The 11,569-nt window shown below is 37.9% G+C and overlaps 1 protein-coding gene across 1 annotated transcript in view; it reads right to left on the bottom strand.

The window, feature by feature from the left end:
• Nucleotides 1-11,569, bottom strand: part of LOC110371224 (ceramide transfer protein) — a 44,963-nt gene that overhangs the window by 3,481 nt on the left and 29,913 nt on the right. The window contains exons 7-11 of the mRNA XM_064037979.1: nt 8,391-8,576; nt 5,109-5,215; nt 4,510-4,631; nt 3,666-3,847; nt 184-307 (exon numbers count right to left, since the gene is read on the bottom strand). Coding sequence (XP_063894049.1) covers nt 184-307; nt 3,666-3,847; nt 4,510-4,631; nt 5,109-5,215; nt 8,391-8,576 — 721 coding nt within the window. The remainder of the gene's footprint in view (nt 1-183; nt 308-3,665; nt 3,848-4,509; nt 4,632-5,108; nt 5,216-8,390; nt 8,577-11,569) is intronic.

Below are 11,569 nucleotides of genomic sequence, written 5' to 3'. Positions count from 1 at the left end.
CATGGGCGGAGCTATTATACGTTCCCTCGAACACCCGCATTTTAGTGCACTACTTTCTAAGGATATTTTGCTTTGTGACATCTCCGCTAATCATCTTGTTCTCCATGGGAATAACCTCCCCTTTGCATGACGTAAGTATGCGACTTTTGAATTTCTTCAGTAGCTATAGTGACATAATGTTACCTGTGCTGCAGTAAGCGATGCTGGTGGTGATGTTGTCCCTGGTGGGCTGCTGTCCGGCCGGGAACGTGGTGCGGCACGCCAGGCACACCGTCACGAACAGACGGATACACGCGCCGCTGTTCGACTGAAATAAGGAAGAACATAGTTGATATAGTAGATATAGATGGCGTTGGGTGGTACTCAAATTATTTTTTGTGAAGGCTATCAAACTAGCATACAGGTGTAAGACACGGTAAAATATTGAAAACTACCAGTTCGAGCGAGAACGCCCAAATAAGAGCATATACGCACAACAAAATCGACTAGTGTGGAGGCGCTTAAAATCATTACTATTCATGTTACAATGAAACTTTTACGTTATAAACATTATTTTTTACTACGCAAATAGAATTTGGGACGTGTAGAATTATATCCTACATTGCGATACCTCCCACGTAAGTTGTTGTAACCCACAATATGCATGTTTTGCGTTTTTTAAACCAAACCGCCTATTTTTGCCTACTACATGCCTTAAGAGTAAAAAAAAAAAAAAAAAATTTTTTTTAACTATATTTACCAGACGTATTAAGTTGTATCATTATTACAACAGCGGCGTGTAACATTGTATCTGCCTCCGCAACGGTTTACGCGGGCGAGAGCGCGGGGTGCGTTGCGCGCTCGCGCCGCGTATGTATGACATACGACAGTTCACGCCGGACTTCATGAAGAGTGGAGGTCGCGCGCCTATGATCGTCGATTTTTACGTAATTAATAATTTATAACGATATTTTAGAATTATGTAGTTTTATAACGACAACAACCTAAACTGTTTTAAAGATTACTTACAACAACTTACGTCGCTTAGAAGATACCAAATCAGCGTTGTATAATCACATACAACACTTTACGTTGTTGAATAATAACAAATTATATGTGAAGTAATACATACAACAGTTTACGTCTGAATTACATACACAAATAATTATCGGATGTTGACATAGTATATTTTACGTTGCGAAGATATTTCTTTTTTTAATGACATACAACAATATAGGTAAAGGGCTATTGAATAACACCGTGGATTTTAGTCAGTACAAGTCTGACAGTCCCTCCCACTCTGCTCTGGATGCTTTTGATGATTTTACCACGCTCTAAAAATTTTTGATTTAAAGTTCTGATGATCATGGGCCGAATTTAGTTCAGTAATCAATAGATAATTATGAAATTGATACCATTACATTTTATTACAGATTCTCCGTTGCCAGTTACTTTTAATGAATCTGAGATGAATGAATTAGCGAATATGATATCAGATGTTGACATTTTTGAAAATCTGGAGATAACAAACACTACAAATTCTAATGACTCCATAATTCTTGAAACAGCTCATCCTTCACCTACCTGTAGCATTAATCATTTGGACTATGATTGTGACAATAACTTCTGCCCGTACTACATAGAAAAAGAAAAGCCTTTTTCCCAATCATGTTGGGGTCGGCTTCCAGTCTAACCGGATTCAGCTGAGTACCAGTGCTTTACAAGAAGCGACTGTCTATCTGACCTCCTCAACCCAGTTACCCGGGCAACCCGATACCCCTTGGTTAGACTGGTGTCAGACTTACTGGCTTCTGACTACCCGTAACGACTGCCAAGGATGTTCAATGACAGCCGGGACCTACAGTTTAACGTGCCATCCGAAACACAGTCCATGGTGTCTGAGATATACTTAGAAAGTACATACAAACTTAGAAAAGTTGCATTGGTACTTGCCTGACCCGCGCCCTTATACTTGAGAGGTTGGTCCTTTACCCACTAGGCCACCACGACTCCGACCACATGACGAGAAAAAGAAAATTCATCAGTGTTGGATATTGTATCTATAAACTTGATGGATCTTTGTAACAGTGGGCTTATCCCGCTACATATCATGACTTCTTCAGGAGTCTGCCAGTTGTGGTAGCAATGCGTTCCGATAGTGAAACTTCTGATTCGGAGTAGTTTAGTTTCTTAAGTTTTTTTTATTATTATGTATGTCTTTGCCAGACCTCGGGACTAAAGAGTCCCGGATTTTTGGGAGGCGAACGTGGGGCCGAAGCCAACACGCTGAAGCCCTTTTGAGACAACTTTAATGAAATGGTGACACAAAACCGACGATTATCCCTGTATACACTATAGAAATGTACCCAAGGACAATCCCCGGTTCTGTGCTAAACTATTGCTAACTATGGATGAAAACTACTTGAGCTATTGTGATGGGATGTTAATGTAATGGACTGGGAATGGGGATAACTATGGGAACTATTCCTAAAATGGCAGGTGCAGACTCGCCAACTCACTTACTGGGCCCCCGGGAATCAGTCGCTAAATGGTAACAAGAGGCCAACAGTTACATGAGCGGCTGAAGGGTGAGGATACCTCGGCGGACTTTAAACGCAGATCACGCCGCTCCCTGTGGGTCCAGCATCACCGGCCCACTCGCCACTTACCACGAGGCACCTACCCTCCGAGCAGAGCTGCTAACCCTGCTCTAGCGAGGCGGGAGACCTATCCCCCGCCATGCTTCACTCCGGCAGGCCGGAGATGGGGCACAGTATACTCTCCCTGGAGCATTCGGATATATAGCCCCGCGGGGTCGCTACTCCCCGTCATCCGCCTCTACAGTCAGTATTCTTATTTTAATACTTCGTTTTCAATTTATTTATTTTTTACTGTTTAAAGACTGTTGTGATAGGAGGTATCACACAGTATTTCATCGATACCTTATTTCTTTTTATGTTTAAGTAACTTTAACGTAATATAGGTATCAAAGTTTTAATAAATAAAAGACTGGAATAATTAATCTTACTAATAATTAACCTAGAATCTTGATTGTTATTTGATGTCAGAAGAAACTGTTTTTTTTAGATTTTTTAATTATGTTGCATTGTTACTATTTCAGAGTTACTTAAGAGGATTAAATATGGTTTTTTACTAAGCCCTAATTATATGGAACTACACATACTGCCACAAAATATTAAATTTATATCAACGTACACTATAGTATTTAGCACATACAGTTAAATGCAAATATTGTTTTCCGCTGTAAATGGTTGTAAGTATCCTGTACAACATTTATGTAAGGTAACACTACAGTCTAGAATGTTGTATGAACAAAATCTCAAAAACTACAACTATCAAACAAAAAAATCGTAGGCAAACATTGGAAGCACTTTAAAATATATGTGTATGCAAAATTTGAAAAGAATATATTGAAGCAAGACTATTTGACGCGAGTGTTCCTCTTTAAAACGCTGTAGTGTAAAATTACAATTTTGAAGATACAACAACTTACGTGGGAGGTATCGATTGATTCCTACTCTAAGTAAGTTTGAAACAACGATAAAATTATTCAATACAAAATTATGACGACAGAATCGGAAATAAATTATGCACATTTTCCACTAACTGACCTAACTACTTTTTCTCGCAATTTTAAAAACTAAAAATAAATATCAAAAACTCACCGGATAATCCGGATTAGTAGTGGAATGGTTAGTAACGGCGTAGGTATTGTCGCTGCTCTGCCGCACATGCGACCAGAACAGCGCGTCTCGCTGCGACGCCGGCCAGATGCGCTTGAACGTCTGGTGGAAGACCAGCGCGTCTGACGATATCTCCTCCACTATTGTCATCGTTTCTAGGGTTGCTGGAAGGAGATAAATAAGTTAGGTAACGTATTACAGATAACTATGAATGCTAAGGTATAAGTAGAGGCAGGTAGGTAAAAGTCAGTACTAAAAAGCAATTTTTATGATTTGAATAACAACCAGGACAAATTCCTAGTCACAAATGTTTACGCACAATATTAAATTTTTGACCATAAAACATGTTAGATGTCCATTCATCTCAAAAGAAGCAATTAATCATTATATTTTTGCGAAGGACATATTTGATAAATGAGAATATAAATACATAATAATTTACAGTTAACACAAGTACTATCGACCAATGTTTCGGACATTTATAACCGTTTATTTATCGTTATGATAATTTTAAACGATTTTAGACAAAGTGGATCAAAAATGTCATTTCTCGATAGTATATAAGTTACATACATACGCACTAATGAACTTTCGCATTAATCTATTCTAAAAAGCTGAAGAGTTTGTTTGTTTGTTTGTTTGTACGCGCTAATCTCAGAAATTCCGGACCGATTTTTTTTTTAATTATACACTAATGTTAGATAGCCCATTTATCGCGGAAGACTATAGGCTTATTTTTAGTCGTGCGGAGGTTCCCTCGGGATGCGGGTGAATCCACTGGCAGAAGCTAGAAGCTAGTTAATAATAGTAATACAATGGTACTAACTCTCCCACTCGTATCGGTATCGGGGGTTGAAGAAGTAGTGACACATCTCCCGCGCCGTCACGCCGCGCACCTTGTGCATCGCCTTCAGAGGGTCCGTCACCATGCCGTCCACCTCCATCTCCCTGGGAATACAGACATTTTTTATTAGAAACTTAGATATTAATTTATATTTCTTTCAATCGCTAAAACTTCACTAATAAGTTTCAATTGAGTATATAGCGGTTTATTTCGAATTGACCCTTATGGACAATTCGAAGGGATTACAAAAACATTGTTTAATTGAGGTAATCGCTATATTAGGTTGCATAACCCTTCTTTTCTTAAAGTCAGATAAAAAATACGCAAGAATGCTTAGTCATTTGGACTGAAAAAAAAAACGGTATGTTTTCAGTAAACAATCAAAAATTTACTTTTTTCTAAATCAAAGTAATCAAGAAATCCATGACAAATTGTCAATAGAGGCAGCCATGATGCGTGTATTTTTAACTGTTCAACGTTAACAACAATAGCATCTTTTATAATCAAGAGCCTCAACATACGAAATACGTCACAAACAAACATCCCCACACACATACATACTAGAACCTCAGATAACGTACCTCCTGTACATTCTCATGTCTCCCTCTTCAGCGAACAACTGCCAGCCGATCTCTCCGCCGACGCCTTCAAACGCCGCCTGGATCTGTTCTGTCGATATCCGGTCGATCTGGAATATAACAGTCGATTTTTAACATCTGTACCAGCATTTGTTATTTTATAGAGTTGACAAGTTGTCAGAACATTAGTTTTACTATTTCAGCATTGTGTGGGTGAGACGCCATATTTAGTATCATCAGCAGCCATTTTTTTTGCAAGGTGTAATCTTCTTTCTTATACAAAGAAGGATTGAGTGTTAATCACCTTATTTGCCTAATATGGGTTAGACATCAAATTAGTTAGGTACTATTTAAAATGTCCAAGTACTTTCCAACATATATTTGGTAAAGTAACATTTGACGAAACCTTTGATTAAAAGGGAACAGCCTAATGCAATACATTGCAGTCGTTATCGCAAGATCGATCGCGACGTCCATTACAAGTGACCCGCTAATAGAACGCGCTTTCATTACAATGGGCGACGGCGTAAATTGTAATTCTGTCCAATCGTGTGTTATGTCACTAGATGTATGTGTAACTCCTAGAGCATTTAATCAACTGGAGCTGCCATGACCATATGAAAAAAATGAAAAAAAAAATGAAAAAGTGTTTATTCGAGAAGAAAAATCATTACACAAACATAATACTTCTGCCAAACTGCACAGCAGTTTGTTGGCAGATGCAGCTCCCGTTTACAACATTCAAATTATAAATTTATATAAAGTACTTTTTCATCCGAAAACACAATAAAAATAATAACCAAGAACGACACTACTAATTAGCTTAACCTATGCATTTCCATCAATGAGTTCTTGCCAATAACATTTAAAAAGAAACCTCGTCATTTTATTTTTTAAAGATATCTTTGAAGTACAGCTACTTTCTAAATCGGACGGCATATTATTAAAAATCATTGGAACCAGAAATTTTCTACATCTTCGCCCATAATAGTTATTGCAGGTAGGTACTACAAATCTTGCAGCTGTTTTATTTCTTTGGGGTCTGTTGCATACCGTCTTTATTTTAAATTGATCACTACAATACTGTTCTAAAGCCAACAACAACACTACCCTCTTGTGAACTGGCAATATTTTACACTCTAAAAATAATTCCTCGTAGTCACTGCTTTTACAACGTTTTTTTATGTGTTTATCAACTAATAGCTTCATGAACCTGATTTGTAATAACTTTATTTTATCTAAATATGTTTTAAATGTATTACCATAGCATGCCAGTCCATAGGAAAGCAATGAGTCCACCAACGCATAGTACACCGTGAACATAGTGGCCCTATTCAGTACAAAACTGAGGTGGTGGAACTTTACAAGCACTAATCTGAGTTTATCACAAAGGTGTGAGATGTGTGTTTTCCACGAGAAGCTGGTATCTATAGTTAAACCCAAGTATTTGTATTCCCCCACCACCTCAATATCTGCACACGTACACTTTGTCATGTCGCCATGCAAGCACTCATAACTGTGCCCCACTACCCGCGGTGGACGTTCACAGTTTTTAAGATAAGGTGACCGTATACACATACACTTGGTTTTACTTATGTTTATTATGATTCCATTGTCATGGGCCCACTTAATTATGTTAGTGAAATCTTCTTGAATGTTTCTTTCAATTACATCCAAGTCCTTATCGGCAAATACTAAGCACGTATCATCAGCATACATATATATGCGACTATTTCGTACTACATTGCACATACTGTTTACATGCATGATGTATCCGACGGGACCGAACACGGAACCGGTTGGCACACCACATGCAATATGCCTAGGTTCTCCAACGACTCCGTCAACGACAGTACGCAGTGACCGGCCCGTAAGGTAAGCGCGGAACCACTTGTTCAGTGGTCCCGCAATACCACATTCCTCCATGGCCTGAAGCAGCTGGTGGTGTTCCAGGGTATCAAATGCTTTTTTGAAATCGATGAACACCACCACCACCTGCTTCCGTTGATCCAAACAGTCATTGACGTCATCCGCAAATTGTGCCAAAGCCGTTGCCGTGCTCCGTCCACGTCGAAACCCATGTTGTGCATTTGACAATATATCATGTTTTTCCAAGAAACCGCTAACCTGATTCATTATAAACTTCTCCACAATTTTATTTATCACAGACAGTATTGCTATTGGCCTATAGTTTGAGTAATCACTGTGCACACCTTGTTTAAATATTGGTCTAATCAATGCTGTTTTCAACTGATCAGGATATAAACCATTTTTGACACATAAATTAATAAACAATGCTATTAACGGGCTCAACACAGATTTAAACAATTTTAATTCTTTTACTCTAATTTTATCTATTCCTTCAGACTTATCAACACTTAGGGTACTTATGTCTCTATGCGTAAAAGTCTGTCAATTTACGAACGAGAGACGAGTAGTCTCGTCTCTCGTTCGTAAATTGACAGACTTTTTTGCTTAGTAGCAGAAAATATCATAATAGTAGTAGAAGTATAGTAACAAAAGCATAGTAGTAATAGTAAAGATAGCAGTAATATCACATATTAACGCATTCATCCGAAAGAAATAAACAAGCCCAAAACATAAACTTGACGCACACACGAATATGAGCGATGCTCTAATACCTTTAGCAAAGGGGAAGACACGGCAATGGCATTTCCAGTTGGTTTGATTTCTAAGACGCATACCTTAGACAAAGATAAACGAAGTGCTGTCCTTAAGGGACCATTAACCCAGAATATGAATACTACGTTATTTCCATCACAAATACCTGGTGTCACGTAATATCGTTGGCATTCAGTTTTTGGGGCAACGGGAAAGTAGAACAGAGGAAAGGCTTGATCTACATAATGATGCTACAAGTCATTTTTAGTGTCTATAATTTTAGGCTCAACTACGGCCATGTTGCTAGTTTCATTGTTTACGATAAAATTTGTAGTTTTGCAGAAGTTCTAATTCCAATATAGCCTGTGGTACAGTGGGTCAAAATTCGCCAAAACCATGTTCCGAAAGATTATAACGGGTGACTCCGAGGTTTAGATGTATCTAACGACGAATACTTACAAACCAACATCTAACCAACCTATCTCTCCACGTGAGATATCTGAATGTCTGAATAAACTGAAATGTTAAGGCAATACCTTTTATTTATCTCTCTCCATCACGAAAGGTCTTTCTTGACTCGTGAAGTTTAGTCCCTGATTCCACTAACACTGAAAACCTGAGTGGTGGTTACGATGTAGAAACCTGAGTTACTCATCTCCTCACCTCAGTCCACAGCGAGTGCACGGTGAGCCGGTTATCAATGGCCGGCGGCGGCAGTTCCACCTGGTCGCGCGTGTGCACGCTGGGCGGCACCACGCGCGCACACCGCCGCTCTTCCTCCATCTTGTCGAAGCCTGTCTCCACGGCATCGTAGAACTCGTCGTCCGGTAATGTCGAGTGAGGACCCTCCTGGGGACAAAAGAATATCGATGTTAATTTTGACCTTGAACTTGTAGAAATACTGGATTTCGATGAGCTGAAGAGAAACTGGTATAGATATAGGTGTACTGGTATAGGTGGTATACTGGTATAGACATGGTCAAATATCCATCACAAACACCTGCATAGCCCAACATGTTTGGGTCGGCTTCCAGACTAACTAGATGTAGTACTAGTACTGAGTACTAGTGTTTTACAAGAAGCTACTGTCCATCCCAAACGAGACCTATATAATCAAATAAACCGCTTTTGTCTATACTTGTTTGTGCTTTGCTTAATGACTGGGTAAATATCCAAACTTTTTAACTTTTGATAACAACAGTTAAAATCTTAAATGTTTACAAACTAAATGTATCTTCCTTAGTTCATATACTACGTAATAATTAACATTTCTAATTCTCTTTCGAATGTTAGAACGCAATTTAAGTGCCCAATTAGTTCCCAACCGTAACTTGACTGAATGAAATTAGTCAAACTGAGCTGAACTCAGGCAAACTAATGCTTGCACTTCGTGCATTTTCTAATTAGTGAGAGTGGTCGGATGTTATTCCTATTTAAGAGAGTAGAGACGTAGAGTAAAACCTAAATATTGAACCGTAACCTCTGTTTGTGTTAAAACGCCATAGTGATGAATATTTCGATAAAAGTAATCGTTTTCGATACAATAGCACACCAAAGTTTCAGACCAAATATAGACCATATTGTTACAGAAAACATGACACACAGACATATATTTACTTACACTAGAAAGGCCATTCTTACAAAGGCAGCAAGCGCAAAGGTGAACAAACATAGTAAGTGGTATATATCGCTATAGATAATATTATTCCGCGTGGCTCCGACCTACATACACACAAACAGACACACAGACAAGAGGACACGTTAGTTAATGAAATTTGGTTGATTGCGCGCTTCGTGACGCTTCGCCTCGCATAGTTATTAGTTACGGCAGATACGACTGTCAAGCCCAAGGCTGACGGTGTTATGAAACAGGAAAAGTATTATCTGCTTCAGTTTAAAAACATACTTATTATAAGCTGATGTTTACGTACACACCCAGTAAATAACTGTCCTAAGTAAGGACCTCTATAATAGTCTTTATTATAAAATAGTTGTAATATAACCGTTACAATAGAATACTCATAAATTACTTTGATTAATCCCCAAAAATATGGTCTTACAAGAAGGTCACAAAAAAAAATCTTCATAATTTGCACGAAAACTATGTAGCCTCCACAACAACTATGCAAAGCCTATACAAAATCCTTTATACATGGTATTGATAAGTTAATTAATTACAAAGCCGGATCACACATAGTTAGTTACCAAGGCAATCATACTGGTATGCTTATTCCGAAAAATCGATGTAGCGGCTAAGGCCAACGTTTTACGATGACCATTATAAGGCGGGCAACCAATTTATCTAAGTAATGTATGTATAATTGTTATAATCGTTAATCAGAAATAAAATACTGCTATTGGTTTCGGAATCACGCTTCAATAATATTGGGTTGAGGGTGAATGATTTGCATATTCAAACTGCAACTTTAAGAAAAAGACTACAGAAAAATATTCGTGTTTTATAAAATAGAATATCAATAAAAATCGTTATAAATAATTCACAAAATAATAATACAAAGTTTGTTTACATAATATTACCATTGACGTTTACGGTGACAATTCAAATATCATCTATGGCTGAATACAGATAAAATCTACAATTTAAAACTATTCAAAATATTGATCCATGGTTTTTATAGGCCTTTCAGCAGACAGAGGTTTTATTCCTAGACTAATGTGTGGTCGTGCAGTTAATGTTATTGACAAAAATGATTGTTTCATAGAATTGACACAAACCTATGTTAGATTTTAACATACGCAAATATTCATTAAATCCTGCATCGACCACCATAGTCGTTGTTCTATTTGTACCCGACTGCCAAGACAGGACGATTTAGACCAAGTTGCCTGTATCACTGCCGATTTAGTAACAGAACATTAGTATTAGCGTACTATACCACCATAATCATAAACTTAATGGCCGCTAGAGCGAAGTAACGGTGTACTCCACCATGAAATGATGCGTGAATGTCATTTCACATAACATTACATTATCATTACATATTACAACGTAACTCATAAAACTCAAACTCTACTGATTTCGACTTCAAATCTTTGCAAGAACTGTGCAATTGCATATTGCAATTTTGAAAAAACTATTTTTGGATACTAATGACAAAACCACGAAAATCAACCAATCGGTATAAGACCTTTTTGGACGCAATTGCAATGGAAGTATTATGCATTTTCTTTCTATTTTCAACAAATACTTAAATTAAGGGTTCCCCTAAGAACATTTAGGGAACACTTAATACGAATTTCGTTTTCACCAAAGTTTAAGTGTCCCTTATAACCTTTATTATTGGGGGAGCCCTTATTCTAAGTGACACTTAGTTGGGGAAACGTTAAGAGATTGTTGGTGAAAACGGGCATTAGGGTACCGTATTTTTCGGTGATATCCTATAGTTAACCATAACAAAACCTTCTCTCGTATTATTCAAGTCAAATAACATCTGTTCTCTACGTTTTATGATGATGCAACCGCAAGTAAATGGAAGTCAGTCCAGATATAAATGCCATGAAATAACCGAGGTTCAACCCGTGAACCTAAAATAACATCGCGTAAACATAACCGCTTGTAAGTATTTCAGTAACAGTGAATTCTCTTTGTAGTATTATTTCGTTTTATTGGAAAACTGAACAACGTTTATTACATACATTTATGGCCCCAAACCGTATGAAAGCGATGTGAATCGACTTTGAGTTCAATGCATTTAGAATAATATAGGAAATAGGAAAGCCATTTTCTAAATGCATCGAGTCCCTGCGGATTCATTCTGAGTTCGCTCTTTTCTCGGTCACTTTGCAGGATTACGGACATCAGACCAGCCACATGCAGCTCT

This window comes from Helicoverpa armigera, chromosome 15, assembly GCF_030705265.1.
Source record: "Helicoverpa armigera isolate CAAS_96S chromosome 15, ASM3070526v1, whole genome shotgun sequence".
NCBI classification, from domain to species: domain Eukaryota; kingdom Metazoa; phylum Arthropoda; class Insecta; order Lepidoptera; family Noctuidae; genus Helicoverpa; species Helicoverpa armigera.
This window is presented reverse-complemented; position numbering and strand designations above follow the sequence as displayed.